This window comes from Callionymus lyra, chromosome 9, assembly GCF_982586985.1.
Source record: "Callionymus lyra chromosome 9, fCalLyr1.hap1.1, whole genome shotgun sequence".
NCBI classification, from domain to species: domain Eukaryota; kingdom Metazoa; phylum Chordata; class Actinopteri; order Syngnathiformes; family Callionymidae; genus Callionymus; species Callionymus lyra.
Genome location: NC_141826.1, coordinates 24680406 through 24697591, shown reverse-complemented (window position 1 = coordinate 24697591; position 17186 = coordinate 24680406). Strand labels below are relative to the sequence as shown.

Below are 17186 nucleotides of genomic sequence, written 5' to 3'. Positions count from 1 at the left end.
TGGTGCTGAAATCATTGATTAAAATTCAAGCAGATAAACAAACATGGTTCCAACAATGAATGATGAATTATACCTAGCCTGTTTATACATAAATGATCATTACAATATTATAGTAGCTCTATTTTAATGTATTATTGATAATGAATAACATTATATTTTTTAAATATTGATCACAGTCGTTTCTGAATACAATGCAGTTTTATTTCTTCTTAATTTTGAATATTCTAACGTTTTTTTATTATATTGGTGTTAAATCTGATTACTTTCGAGTTCAGTAACTCATATCTATTATCTCTCCTAAATATAGGTAAAACTCTGTATGATTGGCAAATTAACTGTCGAGGATCTTTGTGAATATCTTTAAATTTGATCTTTTCAACCCACAGCATAAAATGGCTGGAGTACGAGACTAAAGCAATCAAACGCAGATAAACGAAATAACTATTTTTCGATAATAACCGGGAATTAAAAAAGAAAACTAAACGTAGTGTCTGTTCTCAAATAAATGTGTTTATTTATATTTTACTGTCTATCTTGTATAAGAAGTCCCTTTGATAACGATTAAAAAAGAAAAGAACGAGACGAGAGAATATTTAAATGTATTTATTTTGTTGTTGAGGCTTCATTTCCTGTGGATGTCAGTGTTACACAAGAAACTGAGCTATAGTCCCTCCCTACACACTCCTTTTGTTTGCTTCATAACGAGACGACTGAAGCGAGTCCCGCGGCACGGTCGTGTTCTGGTTCTTGTGCGTTTGCGTCACACGATGTGTTGGATATAATCGACTTTTTTTTTTACACGAAAAAATCGTCTGGAATGTTTTTGTGTTGCTGATCAATGATGGAGATTCGACGTGAAACCGGCGCTCGGCGAAGCTCCTGGATCTTCTTTCATCTGGCTGCTTTGTTTCTTGTTGGAAAACGGGCTCTGGCTGAAATCCGCTACTCTGTTCCCGAGGAGGTGAAGGAAGCAACTATTGTGGGAAATGTGGCCAAGGATCTGGGTCTTGATATCGGCTCTCTGATTGATCGACGGTTCCGTGTTGTTTCTGAGTCTGAGGACGCGTTTTTTGAGGTAAACCAGCACAATGGAGAATTGTATGTCCGTAAGAGAATAGACAGAGACGGCTTCTGTCAGGGGAGGGACTCTTGTTTGATCGAGCTGAAGATCATCGTCGAAAATCCGCTAGAAATTCACTATGTAGTTGTTGAAATTACGGACATTAATGATCATTCTCCGATTTTTCCTGAAACACAGCAAACATTTAAAATAGCGGAACATACGTTGCCCGGTAGAAGATTTCAACTTCACGCAGCAAACGATCCTGATGCGGGAATAAATTCTATTCGCACATACACTCTGACTTCAAACGAACATTTCGAGGTTGATTTTCGGAATAATGATGATAAGAAACCGGTTCTTGTTCTCAAAAAAGCTTTAGATCGAGAAAAAATGCCAAACCAATCGTTAATTTTGACGGCTATAGATGGAGGAAAACCACAAAGATCAGGATCTGTAAATGTTTCTATCGTTGTTCTAGACACAAACGACAATCGTCCCACATTTAGTCAAGAAGTTTATCAAATCGACATTAAGGAAAATATATCAAGAGGGTCAAAAATAATAAAATTAAATGCTACTGATCCAGACGAAGGGATTAATAGCGAAATCGAATACAGTCTCATACAATCTTCGACAAAAAATGTTATTGACAAATTTGTATTAAATAAATTAACAGGTGAAATATTCGTTACAGGCAATATAGATTATGAAGACAACAGTATTTATAAACTAGACATTGAAGCATCAGATAAAGGCACTCCTCCACTGACTGGAGAATGTCGAGTCATAATTAAAATAATAGACATTAATGATAATCCACCAGAAATAGAAGTGACGTCACTGTCTAATACAGTGTCTGAAGATTCTAAACCAGGAACAGTCGTTTCTCTAATCAAAGTCAAAGATAAAGATTCTGGTGTTAATGGAAAAATAATTCTACAAATAACTAACAATGTACCGTTTGAGTTAAAACCCTCTTACAAGGAAAATACATATTCAGTTGTTACAAAAACATCTTTGGACAGAGAGGAAGTGTCTCATTATGAGGTCACACTGAAAGCCACAGATGGTGGTGAACCTCCTTTGTCTTCTTCTAAAACCCTCAACATCCAGATATCAGACGTGAACGACAACAGTCCACATTTCCAACAGAACCCGCTGGACTTTTATCTGTTAGAGAATAATGTGGCTGGAGCGTCAGTGTTCTCTGTGAGCGCCACTGATCAAGACTTGAACCAGAACGCAGTCGTTTCATATCATATTGTGAGAGAAGGAAGTAAAAACGAGCTGCTGTCTTTCCTCACCATCCACTCTGATAACGGACACATTTCTGCTCAGAAGAGTTTTGACTATGAGACGGTGAAGAGTTTTCAGTTCCAAGTTGTTGCCACAGATTCTGGAAGTCCATCACTGAGCAGCAACGTGACGGTGAAGGTGTTCATTCTGGATCAGAACGACAACCCTCCAGTCATCCTGTATCCAGTCAACTCCAACGGTTCTGCTGAAGGTGTGGAGGAGATTCCCCGCAATGTGAACGCAGGACACTTGGTGACTAAAGTCCGAGCTTATGACGCTGATGTAGGTTATAACGGCTGGTTACTGTTTTCACTGCAGCAAGTTTCTGACCACAGTCTCTTTGGTTTGGACCGCTATACGGGACAGATCAGAACTCTTCGCTCCTTCACAGAGACGGACGAGGCTGAACATAAACTGCTCATACTGGTCAAAGACAATGGGAACGTGTCTCTCTCAGCAACAGCTACTGTGCTTGTCAAAGTTGTGGAGCCCAAAGAGGCTTTTGCTGCTTCTGATGTGAAAAGTTCAGCCAAAGTGGACGAAGACACCGATGTGACTTTTTATCTGATGATCACTTTGGGCTCAGTGTCGGTACTTTTCATCATCAGTATCATCGTGTTGATGGCAATGCAGTGCTCCAAATCCACAGACTACACTTCTAAATATCTCCAAGAGACCAACTATGATGGAACTCTGTGTCACAGCATCCAGTACAGATCTGGAGACAAACGCTACATGCTAGTTGGACCCAGAATGAGTATTGGATCTACTATAGTTCCTGGCAGCCATGCTAACACTCTGGTGCTGCCTGACAGGAGGAGAACTTCAGAGGAGGTAGGATGATGTTCATTTTATTTGAATACAGGAACACTTGTCATTTGATGGGAGCTGTCTGTGGTGCTGAAATCATTGATTGCGTTTCGAGCTGATAAACAAACATGGTTCTTGTAAGGAACGTGGAATTATATCTAACAATGAACATATGATTTTTACCATGTTATTACAGCTTTATCTTATACTTTACTATCAATTCTATTCTTATTTTCTCATTAGTTTCTGAATATCTGAAAGTCTTATTTCCTATGTTCATCAACTGGTTCACCTTATTTTCTGCACATATTGTAGCAATTTCAATTAATGCTGATTAAGTGTTAATTCTTATTTCTTTTTTTCCATATATGTCAATCAATTTGTGTTATGAATGTAGAGGTCTACTACCTTATATCGCTCAATTTGCTCGTTTTAACTCGTTGCACAATACGAGCCAAGCATGAGACAAAATCAATCAAATGCAGATAAACGGATGGAAGTATTTTTAGATAATTATCACGGATATGCCCACAAAAACTACAACCTATAAACATAAACGAAATACTCAATATAATGCTTATTTTTAATCACTTTCTCGAAAATGCTCTAATGGTAAAAGTAAAATACCACGTTATTCTGTCTGTGATTTTGGCCTCTGTTATGAATAATGGCAGGTTGTGATTTGCTAATGAAAACATTTATCGCTTTATATGTTCTCTGGTGTTGCTGAATTGTGCTTCTTTGTTGCCTTGATAGCATTTTCGAACTTGTTGTTCACCTTTATTTATGAAATTAATACAAAATCATATCGAAATGTATTTCTTGACATCCAGATTTGAATGGTCATTTTATGTTATAATTATTATTATTTTTAATAATCGTAATCATTATTTAGTCAAGCTACTTTGATTAATTATAATAAAGCGTGTAGAAATTAATTAATTAAAAATATTTAAAGGCTCCTTTTATTCTGTGCTTTTGACAACCATTTTTTCTGTAAATATTTTTAGGCTATTATACAACCGACCTAAACATAGTATGTGCGCAATTGTTATAATATATTTTTTAGTTTTTCTCCAGTTTGGCAGAAACAAAAACACTGGTAGATTAAACTTTTTAGGAATTGATACACTTTTGTTTCTAGGGAAATAATCAGAGCTGCGCATGTGTTCTTCATTCACTTGGTGTCAGTGTATTCACGGATATAAATTCCACTTGCTTTCGTGACGTCTTTTTGAGCCGCCTTTTTTCGGTTCGATCACAACCAGCAGGACCATTTGCACCACGACATCTCCGTCTCAGAGGCTTCGTAAAATACTATTTAATGCCACGTTTTATTTGAATATAAGTAGTTACCGTGGACGATGGTATCTGCGCGGGTGTGCGAGTTCTTTTAATCGTCGTTTTTTGGTCTATTTTGTTATATTTTTGAGTCGCTGTGTGGAACAAAGAGGACTCCGGGCTTAGAGAGCGGAGACAATGTGGTTCATTTTCAACCTGCTTTTCTTTGCTTTATGGAGCTCCGCATCCGGACATATCCGATATTCTTTGAACGAGGAGACAAAAGAAGGGACTGCTGTTGGAAATATAGCCAAAGATTTGGGTCTGGATAGGAGCACGCTGAGGGAGCGAGGCTGCCGTATTGTCTACGGCTCGGCCGAAGCCCCGTTTCGAGTGAATCAGGACGACGGCATTCTGTACGTCGAGCAGAAAATGGACAGAGAGGAGATCTGTGAGCGGAGCAAGGTTTGTTTGATTGACCTCAAAACAGTTCTGGAAAACCCACTAGAGATCCATTACGTGACTGTGGAGATTCTGGATATTAACGACCACGCGCCGAGCTTCCCCGAGAGTAGGAAAGTGCTGGATATTTACGAATCTGCGCTGCCGGGGGCGAGGTTTCAGTTGCAGGCCGCCCGTGATGCAGATAGTGGTTCCTTCTCTGTGCAGCAATATAAACTTAGTTCGAACGATCATTTTCGTTTGGAGGTAAAAGATCGCGGGGAGGACAAGAAAATCCCGAGTTTAATTATTCAGAAATCTCTTGATAGAGAAGCTGTAAAAACGCACCGACTAGTTTTAACCGCTTTTGACGGAGGAAAACCTCCTAAATTCGGCAACATGACTATAGTTATAAATGTGTCTGATGTTAATGATAACCCGCCAGTTTTTACGAAGGACTCGTACAATGTGCAGTTAAAGGAAAACTCACCAGTCGGCACGGTTGTTATCCAGGTAAATGCAACCGATTTAGACGAAGGTACAAACGGGGAAGTTATTTACTCGTTTGGTAATGATGTAGATGATCAGGTTCTTAAAAGTTTTGATTTGGATCAGGACACAGGGGTCATATCTGTGGCAGGTGCAATTAATTTTGAAGAATGTAGCAAATTTGAGATCGACATCCAGGCATCAGACAAGGCAGTTGCTAAATTAATTACAGACAAAGTTGTAACAATTAAAATTGTGGATATAAACGACAATGCACCTGAAATTGAAGTCACGTCTTTTTCAAATTCTATATCGGAAGATTCTAAACCGGGAACGACGGTCGCATTGGTTAATGTCCGAGACTCTGACTCGGGTTTAAATGGAAAAGTCACGTGTCAAATCAAAGAGGACGTTCCTTTCATCCTCACGCCATCACTGCAGAACAACATGTATTCTCTGGTGACAAAGTCACTGTTAGATCGAGAAAAATGGTCAAAATATAGTCTGACAATTTTAGCGAAAGACGCCGGAGAACCATCAATGTCGTCAGAGAAAACAATATCAATAACTGTTTCTGACGTGAATGATAACTGCCCAGAGTTTTCAGAGAACCCTTATACATTCTACATCACTGAGAACAATAAGCCTGGTGCTACGATTTTCTCAATATTGGCTCATGACAAGGATGAGGGTAGGAATGCTGTTATTGAATATAAAATGTTAAGGACTGTAGATGGCGATCACGTGCTTGCATCCTTCCTCAACATCCACTCTGATAACGGACACATTTCTGCTCTGAAGAGTTTTGACTTTGAAACGGTGAAGAGTTTCCAGTTCCAAGTTGTGGCCACAGATTCTGGAAGTCCGTCACTGAGCAGCAACATGACGGTGAACGTGTTCATTCTGGATCAGAACGACAACCCTCCAGTCATCCTGTATCCAGTCAATTCCAACGGTTCTGCTGAAGGTGTGGAGGAGATTCCCCGCAATGTGAACGCAGGACACTTGGTGACTAAAGTCCGAGCTTATGACGCTGATGTAGGTTATAACGGCTGGTTACTGTTTTCACTGCAGCAAGTTTCTGACCACAGTCTCTTTGGTTTGGACCGCTATACGGGACAGATCAGAACTCTTCGCTCCTTCACAGAGACGGACGAGGCTGAACATAAACTGCTCATACTGGTCAAAGACAATGGGAACGTGTCTCTCTCAGCAACAGCTACTGTGCTTGTCAAAGTTGTGGAGCCCAAAGAGGCTTTTGCTGCTTCTGATGTGAAAAGTTCAGCCAAAGTGGATGAAGACACCGATGTGACTTTTTATCTGATGATCACTTTGGGCTCAGTGTCGGTACTTTTCATCATTAGTATCATCGTGTTGATGGCAATGCAGTGCTCCAAAACCACAGACTACACTTCTAAATATCTCCAAGAAACCAACTATGATGGAACTCTGTGTCACAGCATCCAGTACAGATCTGGAGACAAACGCTACATGTTAGTTGGACCCAGAATGAGTATTGGATCTACTATAGTTCCTGGCAGCCATGCTAACACTCTGGTGCTGCCTGACAGGAGGAGAACTTCAGAGGAGGTAGGATGATGTTCATTTTATTTGAATACATGAATACTTGATTTTTTGTGAGCTGTCTGTGGTTCTGAAATCATTGATTGCGTTTCGAGCTGATAAACAAACATGGTTCTTATAATGAACGTGGAATTATATCTTACAATGAACATATGATTTTCACTATGTTATAACCCCTTTATCTTATACTTTACTATCAATTCTATTCTTATTTCCTCATTAGTTTCTGAATATCTGAAAGTCTTATTTCCTCTGTTTATCAACCGTTTCACCTTCTTCTCTGATTATGTTGCAGCAATTTTAATTAATGCAGATTAAGTGTAAATTCTTATTTCATTGTTTTTATTTTACATATATGTCAATCAATTTGTGTTATGAATGTAGAGGTCTATTATCTTATATCGCTCAATTTGCTCGTGAGTCAAGTCAAGCATTAGACAAAATCAATGAAACGCAGATACACGGATGGAAGTATTTTTAAATAATCATCACGGATTTGCCCAAAAAACTATAACCTATTAACATAAACGAAATACTTAATATAATGCTTATTTTTAATCACTTTCTCGAAAATGCTCTAATGGTAAAAGTAAAATACCATGTTATTCCGTTTGTGATCTGTTATGAATACTGGCAGGTTGTGATTTTCTAAAAAAAAAAAAGCACCTGATTTGTTCTCTGGTTTTGCTGCATTGAATTATTTTTCCTCATAACCGTCTTTAATTAGGTTCTAATTATCTTTTTCCTTGGTGCTGAAATTCTCATTGAGTTGCCCCTATGTTACTGCATAACCTTACAGACTTGATCGTCCTAGTTCTAAGGCTGATGTAAACATATACAATAAGTAAATTAGGCAGATCTATTATATAATGTATGAGTTTTCTGGTCAAGTTTTTTAATTCGGAATGTATTAATTGTAATCAGTTTTAGAATTTGTGTCAAAGGTTTTTTATCTGGATTATTAACTGTGATTATTTATAGATTGTCAGACATTTTAAAATGTCTTCTTTTTGTATTAATATCACAGTACAACATTAATACATGTGTATATACATATATATATAAATACATATTAGTTTTAGTAACAACTTTTTTTTATTCAAGTTAATTCATAGTGAGTTTATGTACAACATGAAATTGGATAATTAATAATGTTTAAAATATATATTGTGCATTGTTCGAAAATAAAATACAAATTTTCAACGGATAAATAATTTGTTAAATATCTAAATTAATAAAATAAAAGTAATAAATGCTTCAATCACATTTTTATTAAATACAACAAACGAAAATATAAAATATATTTTTATCCGCCAATAAATAGATAGTTTTTCACCCTCTATCGTCGTCATATTTTCAACACATGGTGTCAGTATAGTTCAGTGAATGGCTGCTGTTCGTCTGCGCTTCACGGAGGTGACGTGTTTGGTTCTTTGTATCATCAGTTTGGTTGCAGCCGAATCTCGGTGTGTGTCACAAGAGCAGCGCGACTTTCCTCGGATTTATTCTTCAAATATTTTCATTACCGATTCACAACTTTGGGTCCAAGCTGATGAATTTATAAGGAGTACGTTGATGTTTTTGTTGTCTCGGCGAGATGGAACAAAGAGGACGCAGAGAGCGACGGAACTGGTTCGTCTTTGTGTTCATTTGCGGGATTCTGTGCAGAGGAGCGTCCGCGCAGATCAGATATTCTGTACAAGAGGAAGTCCAAGTGGGAACTGTGGTCGGAAATTTAGCGAAGGATTTAGGCCTTGATAAGAGTGCGCTGAAAGAGAGAGAATATCGCGTCGTCACCAGCTCCACTGATCCGTTTTTTCAGCTGAATCAAGACGACGGGATTTTATATGTGAGAAGGACAATAGACAGGGAGGAGGTGTGCGAGCGCAGGACTCCGTGTTTGATCAACCTGAAAACTATGCTGGACAACCCGCTCGAGATCCACTACGTGACCGTGGAAATACTCGATGTTAATGATAACTCGCCCGTTTTCCTCGAAAAAGAAAAACATCTCGAAATATTCGAATCGGCTTTACCAGGAGCACGATTTCAACTTCAGGCGGCAAAAGATCTTGATGTAGGCCAATATTCCGTTCAGCAATATAAACTCAGTCACAGCGAGTTTTTTAAAATTGAAGTAAAAGATCGTGGTGAAGATCACAAAGTGCCGTTTTTAATTCTCCTGAAGCAGTTAGACAGGGAGACGGTGTCGCATCACAAGCTCCGCCTTACAGCGGTAGATGGAGGAAAACCAGCACATTCTGGATCAATAGAAATAAATATTAACGTGCTGGATGTTAATGATAATTCACCAGTGTTTAGTAAAGACGACTCTGTTACTATTAAAGAAGACGTACCCGTAGGCACAGTTGTGATCCAAGTCAATGCGACAGACCCGGATGATGGCGCAAATGGCGAGATAGTTTATTCATTTGGGAATGAAGTTGATTCAAAATTAATGGACCTTTTTGATATTGATCCAAATACTGGAGAAATAAAAGTAAAAGGCCAAATTGACTTCGAAAAAAGAAAGAAATATGAAATAGATATAAAAGCATCTGATAAAGGATCAGTTCCTCTTACTGCTGATAAAAGTGTTATTATAAATGTTCTTGATGTCAATGACAATGATCCTGAAATAGAAGTCACTTCATTATTTACCTCCATCAAGGAGGATTCAAAGATCGGAACAACTGTGGCCCTCATCAGTGTGAGAGATTTAGACTCTGGTTCAAATGGTAAAGTAATTTGTTCCATCAACAAAGATGTTCCTTTCATTCTGTCTCCATCACTACAAGAAAACATGTACGCAGTAGTGACCAAGTCACGCTTAAACAGGGAAATTATTTCTAACTATGACGTTACTATAACTGCAAACGATGCAGGTGAGCCTTCATTTTCAAGCAAAAAGACAATAAACGTGGTTGTTTCAGACGTTAATGATAACAGTCCAGAGTTTTCTCTGACTCCCTACACTTTCTACATGAATGAGAACAACAATCCTGGAGCGTCAGTGTTCTCTGTAAAAGCTTCTGATAGCGATGAAGGTGATAATGCCTTAATATCGTATCACATTTTTAGAGACCCAAACGTAGACAACAAGCTAGTGTCCTTCCTAAATATAAACTCTGTAACTGGAGTGATCACTGCTCTGAAGAGTTTTGACTTTGAGACAGTGAAGAGTTTTCAGTTCCAAGTTGTGGCCACAGATTCTGGAAGTCCGTCACTGAGCAGCAACGTGACGGTGAACGTGTTCATTCTGGATCAGAACGACAACCCTCCAGTCATCCTGTATCCAGTCAACTCCAACGGTTCTGCTGAAGGTGTGGAGGAGATTCCCCGCAATGTGAACGCAGGACACTTGGTGACTAAAGTCCGAGCTTATGACGCTGATGTAGGTTATAACGGCTGGTTACTGTATTCACTGCAGCAATTTTCTGACCACAGTCTCTTTGGTTTGGACCGCTATACGGGACAGATCAGAACTCTTCGCTCCTTCACAGAGACGGATGAGGCTGAACATAAACTGCTCATACTGGTCAAAGACAATGGGAACGTGTCTCTCTCAGCAACAGCTACTGTGCTTGTCAAAGTTGTGGAGCCCAAAGAGGCTTTTGCTGCTTCTGATGTGAAAAGTTCAGCCAAAGTGGACGAAGACACCGATGTGACTTTTTATCTGATGATCACTTTGGGCTCAGTGTCAGTACTTTTCATCATCAGTATCATCGTGTTGATGGCAATGCAGTGCTCCAAATCCACAGACTACACTTCTAAATATCTCCAAGAGACCAACTATGATGGAACTCTGTGTCACAGCATCCAGTACAGATCTGGAGACAAACGCTACATGCTAGTTGGACCCAGAATGAGTATTGGATCTACTATAGTTCCTGGCAGCCATGCTAACACTCTGGTGCTGCCTGACAGGAGGAGAACTTCAGAGGAGGTAGGATGATGTTGTTATCTTTACTCATTACTGTCTTGAATCAGGTTCTAATTATCTCTGTCCTTGGTGCTGAAACTGTCTCTTTAGGTGTTCTTGTTTATTTTACTTTTAAGATGTAGTAGGTGCTGTTGTTTTGCGAATACATTCTTGCATTTATTGTTGCTTCAATCTCGAAGTATTTCCCTCAACAATTGTATTGCATTGAAAATATATCTTAATTGAGTAATGAGTGTTATTATGTTACTTTTAAAACTGCATCAATAAATTATACAAAATTAATTCAACTAGTTTAAACAATGTATAAGTAAATAAAACGAGGTTTATATTTACATTTGAATACACAAGTTCAGTTTTTACGTTATTTAAATTAGTAAATATAAGTATAATCTTAATACAACAGTTTTACAGTGAAAGTATTTTGTAGGCCTCAAGAATAATTTTAATTTGTTTTTGACTTATAGAATATCGTACTTAAACATTTTGATCGCAAGGGGTCAGTATAACAGAAGAAGTCAACAGCTCTGTGTTGAACGTGATCAGAACTGAGTTCCTTCTTCGTCTGTTCTCGTCTGGCAGCGCACGGACACGGTTCTTTGTGCCGAGTCGCTCTTTTAAATCGCCATTTTCTCTCTTCTTATACTGGATATCTTTTGGACGTTACTCGAATTTGAAGCTTTCGCATTTGTTTTTTGTTAATCAAATGTCATCTTTCGAATGATTTTGTCGGTTCACGGAGGCAGCGATGGAACAAAGAGGCTGGTTGCTCGGTTGCGTGGTTGCTGCGCTGTTGTGGAGTCTGAACGCGGCGCAACTGAGATATTCCATCTCTGAAGGAGTGAACGTAGGAACTGCTGTTGGAAATATAGCCAAAGACCTGGGACTGGATAAAAGCACGCTGAGAGAGAGGAAATGTCGGATCGTTTCGACCGGCGGAGAGCCTTTATTTCAAGTGAATCAGAGGGACGGCGTCCTGTACGTGAGCCGGGATATCGACAGAGAAGAGGTGTGCGCGCAGAGCAGTGCGTGTTTGTTGAATCTGAAAACGGTTCTCGAAAACCCTTTAGAGGTTCATTATGTTGCAGTGGAGGTGCTAGATGTTAATGATCACGCTCCAGTGTTTCAGGAGAAAGAAAGAATAATTGAAATATTCGAGTCTGTGTTGCCCGGAGCTCGTTTTCAGCTGAAACCGTCACGTGATCAGGATAGCGGTCAGTTCTCTGTACAACAATATAAACTCAGTAACAATGAACATTTTCGTTTAGAGTTGAAGGAAAAACGGGGGGAAGTTAAAATTCCAATGTTAGTTTTGCATAAAGCTTTAGACAGAGAAGCAGCAGCGAATCATTCATTGGTGTTAACTGCAGTCGATGGAGGGAAACCCCCCAAATCAGGACAGATGACTATAAAAATAAATGTAATGGATGTTAATGATAATCATCCAATCTTTTCTCAAGATGTTTATTTAGTTTCTCTGAATGAAAATGCTCCTCTTGGCACCACAGTTGTTCGGATAAATGCAACTGACCTTGATGATGGTCAGAACGGAGATGTTATTTATATGTTCGGTCACACAGTAAGTGAGAGTTTACTGTCTATATTTGACATTGATAAATCAACAGGAGAAATAACTGTAGTTGGCAAAATAGATTATGAACAGAATGAAGAATATGAGATTGAAATCCAGGCGTCTGATAAAGGTTCAGCTCCATTGACGTCTGAGAAAAGTGTCATTATTAAAATAGTAGATGTTAACGATAATACACCTGAGATCGAAGTGACTTCCTTTTTCAGTTCCATCAGTGAAGATTCCAAACCTGGCACCACTGTTGCTCTAGTCAGTGTGAATGACCTGGACTCTGGTCTGAATGGAAAAGTCATCTGCTCCATCACTAATGATGTTCCTTTCACTTTAACACCATCACTGCAAGATAAGATGTATTCACTGGTGACTAAATCACCTTTGAACAGAGAAGAAGAGTCAAAATATGACATTAAACTTGTTGCAGTAGACTCTGGGAAGCCATCGTTGTCTTCAGAGAAGTTGATCAGTGTGTTAGTGTCAGACGTCAACGACAACAGGCCTCAGTTTTTAGAGAGTCCGTATACCTTCTATGTGAGTGAAGGAAACAAACCAGGAGAGTTTGTGTTTTCAGTTCAAGCTTTTGATCTTGATGAAAATGACAATTCAGTCATTTCTTATCATATATCAAGAGACAGAAGCGATGAAAGTAAAGTGACGTCTTTCCTCAACATCCACTCTGATAACGGACACATTTCTGCTCTGAAGAGTTTTGACTTTGAAACGGTGAAGAGTTTCCAGTTCCAAGTTGTGGCCACAGATTCTGGAAGTCCGTCACTGAGCAGCAACGTGACGGTGAACGTGTTCATTCTGGATCAGAACGACAACCCTCCAGTCATCCTGTATCCAGTCAACTCCAACGGATCTGCTGAAGGTGTGGAGGAGATTCCCCGCAATGTGAACGCAGGACACTTGGTGACTAAAGTCCGAGCTTATGACGCTGATGTAGGTTATAACGGCTGGTTACTGTATTCACTGCAGCAAGTTTCTGACCACAGTCTCTTTGGTTTGGACCGCTATACGGGACAGATCAGAACTCTTCGCTCCTTCACAGAGACGGACGAGGCTGAACATAAACTGCTCATACTGGTCAAAGACAATGGGAACGTGTCTCTCTCAGCAACAGCTACTGTGCTTGTCAAAGTTGTGGAGCCCAAAGAGGCTTTTGCTGCTTCTGATGTGAAAAGTTCAGCCAAAGTGGACGAAGACACTGATGTGACATTTTATCTGATGATCACTTTGGGCTCAGTGTCGGTACTTTTCATCATCAGTATCATCGTGTTGATGGCAATGCAGTGCTCCAAATCTACAGACTACACTTCTAAATATCTCCAAGAGACCAACTATGATGGAACTCTGTGTCACAGCATCCAGTACAGATCTGGAGACAAACGCTACATGCTAGTTGGACCCAGAATGAGTATTGGATCTACTATAGTTCCTGGCAGCCATGCTAACACTCTGGTGCTGCCTGACAGGAGGAGAACTTCAGAGGAGGTAGGATGATGTTGTTATCTTTACTCATTACTGCCTTTAAGTAGGTTCTAATGATCTCTGTCCTTGGTGCTGAAACTGTCTCTAGGTTTCCTTCTTTATTGAACTTTAAACATGTACCTGGTGCTGGTGTTTTGCAAATACATTTTTTCATTTTGTTTGTTCTCCGATCTCGAAGTATTTTTCTCGATTATCGAAATTTAATGAAACCATATCTTAATTGAGTAATAAGGGATATTATCTGTTAATAAATACTGGATCAATAAAATATACCAAAATGCGTTTAAATTTAAATACAATGTTAAAGTTAAAAATAGCATTATACAAATGTTTAGGTTTTGACGTGATTTAAATTAGTAAATATAAGTATAATTTTAATACAACAGATTTAAAGTGTAAATATTTTGTAGGCCTCAAGAATAATTTTCATTTGTTTTTAATTTATAGAATATCGTACATAAACATTTCGATCGCAAGGGGTCAGTATAACAGAAGAAGTCAACAGCTCTGTGTTGAACGTGATCAGAACTGAGTTCCTTCTTCGTCTGTTCTCGTCTGGCAGCGCACGGACACGGTTCTTTGTGCCGAGTCGCTCTTTTAAATCGCCATTTTCTATCTTCAATTCCAAGCTATCTTTTGGACAATACTCGAATTTGAATCTTTTGGATTATTTTTTATCTTTCAAATGTCTTCAATTGAATGATTTTGTCGGTTTGCGGAGGCAGTGATGGAACAAAGAGGCTGTTTGCTCGGCTGCATGGTTGCTGCGCTGTTGTGGAGTCTGAACGCGGCGCAACTGAGATATTCCGTCTCTGAAGGAGTGAACGTAGGAACTGCTGTTGGAAATATAGCCAAAGACCTGGGACTGGATAAAAGCACGCTGAGAGAGAGGAAATGTCGGATTGTTTCGACCGGCGGAGAGCCTTTATTTCAAGTGAATCAGAGGGACGGCGTCCTGTACGTGAGCCGGGATATCGACAGAGAAGAGGTGTGCGCGCAGAGCAGTGCGTGTTTGTTGAATCTGAAAACTGTTCTCGAAAACCCTTTAGAGGTTCATTATGTTGCAGTGGAGGTGTTAGACGTGAATGATCACGCTCCAGTGTTTCAGGAGAAAGAAAGAATAATTGAAATATCAGAGTCTGTATCGCCCGGAGCTCGTTTTCAGCTGAAACCGTCACGTGATCAGGATAGCGGTCAGTTCTCTGTACAACAATATAAACTCAGTAACAATGATCATTTTCGTTTGGACGTCAAAGACAAAGGAGAAGATGGTAAAATTCCAATCTTAGTTTTGCATAAAGCTTTAGACAGAGAAGCAGCAGCGACTCATTCATTGGTGTTGACTGCAGTTGATGGAGGGAAACCCCCCAAATCAGGACAGATGACTATAAAAATAAATGTTATGGATGTAAATGATAATCATCCAATCTTTTCTCAAGATGATTATTCAGTGTCTCTGAATGAAAATGCTCCTCTGGGCACCACAATTGCGCAGGTAAATGCGACTGACATTGATGATGGTCAAAATGGAGAAGTTGTTTATTCATTTGGAGATAGTGTGAGTAGTAAATTATTATCAATATTCAACATTGATGAATTAACAGGAGAAATAACTGTAATAGGCAGTTTGGATCATGAGGAAAAAGAAAAATATGAGATTGAAATCCAGGCTTCTGATAAAGGTCCAGCTCCACTGACGTCTGAGAAAAGTGTTATTATTAAAATAATAGATGTTAACGATAACACACCTGAGATTGAAGTGACTTATTTTTTCAGTTCCATCAGTGAAGATTCCAAACCTGGCACCACTGTTGCTCTAGTCAGTGTGAATGACCTGGACTCTGGTCTGAATGGAAAAGTCATCTGCTCCATCACTAATGATGTTCCTTTCACTTTAACACCATCACTGCAAGATAAGATGTATTCACTGGTGACTAAATCACCTTTGAACAGAGAAGAAGAGTCAAAATATGACATTAAACTTGTAGCTGTAGACTCTGGGAAGCCATCGTTGTCTTCAGAGAAGTTGATCAGTGTGTTAGTGTCAGATGTCAACGACAACAGGCCTCAGTTTTTAGAGAGTCCGTATACCTTCTATGTGAGTGAAGGAAACAAACCAGGAGACTTTGTGTTTTCGGTTCAAGCTTTTGATCTTGATGAAAATGACAATTCAGTCATTTCTTATCACATATCAAGAGACAGAAACAATGAAAGTAAAGTGACGTCTTTCCTCAACATCCACTCTGATAACGGACACATTTCTGCTCTGAAGAGTTTTGACTTTGAAACGGTGAAGAGTTTCCAGTTCCAAGTTGTGGCCACAGATTCTGGAAGTCCATCACTGAGCAGCAACGTGACGGTGAACGTGTTCATTCTGGATCAGAACGACAACCCTCCAGTCATCCTGTATCCAGTCAACTCCAACGGTTCTGCTGAAGGTGTGGAGGAGATTCCCCGCAATGTGAACGCAGGACACTTGGTGACTAAAGTCCGAGCTTATGACGCTGATGTAGGTTATAACGGCTGGTTACTGTTTTCACTGCAGCAAGTTTCTGACCACAGTCTCTTTGGTTTGGACCGCTATACGGGACAGATCAGAACTCTTCGCTCCTTCACAGAGACGGACGAGGCTGAACATAAACTGCTCATACTGGTCAAAGACAATGGGAACGTGTCTCTCTCAGCAACAGCTACTGTGCTTGTCAAAGTTGTGGAGCCCAAAGAGGCTTTTGCTGCTTCGGATGTGAAAAGTTCAGCCAAAGTGGACGAGGACACCGATGTGACTTTTTATCTGATGATCACTTTGGGCTCAGTGTCGGTTCTTTTCATCATCAGTATCATCGTGTTGATGGCAATGCAGTGCTCCAAATCCACAGACTACACTTCTAAATATCTCCAAGAGACCAACTATGATGGAACTCTGTGTCACAGCATCCAGTACAGATCTGGAGATAAACGCTACATGCTAGTTGGACCCAGAATGAGTATTGGATCTACTATAGTTCCTGGCAGCCATGCTAACACTCTGGTGCTGCCTGACAGGAGGAGAACTTCAGAGGAGGTAGGATGATGTTGTTATCTTTACTCCTTACTGCCTTTAAGTAGGTTCTAATGATCTCTGTCCTTGGTGCTGAAACTGTCTCTAGGTTTCCTTCTTTATTTAACTTTAAACATGTACCTGGTGCTGGTGTTTTGCAAATACA

The 17186-nt window shown here is 39.5% G+C and overlaps 1 protein-coding gene and 4 pseudogenes across 1 annotated transcript; all 5 read left to right on the top strand.

The window, feature by feature from the left end:
- The first annotated feature begins 631 nt into the window (after positions 1-631).
- On the top strand, positions 632-3471 carry LOC148072408 (protocadherin alpha-8 pseudogene; annotated as a pseudogene).
- A 995-nt stretch (positions 3472-4466) lies between these two features.
- On the top strand, positions 4467-6979 carry LOC148072407 (protocadherin alpha-3-like). The gene has a single exon (XM_087798673.1). It carries the CDS (start codon positions 4649-4651, stop codon positions 6977-6979), a length of 2331 nt encoding a protein of 776 aa, XP_087654799.1. The 5' UTR covers positions 4467-4648.
- A 1508-nt stretch (positions 6980-8487) lies between these two features.
- LOC148072406 (protocadherin alpha-8 pseudogene) lies at positions 8488-10919 on the top strand (annotated as a pseudogene).
- Positions 10920-11634: 715 nt separating this feature from the next.
- LOC148072405 (protocadherin alpha-8 pseudogene) lies at positions 11635-13995 on the top strand (annotated as a pseudogene).
- A 715-nt stretch (positions 13996-14710) lies between these two features.
- Positions 14711-17053, top strand: LOC148072404 (protocadherin alpha-8 pseudogene; annotated as a pseudogene).
- Positions 17054-17186: the final 133 nt, after the last annotated feature.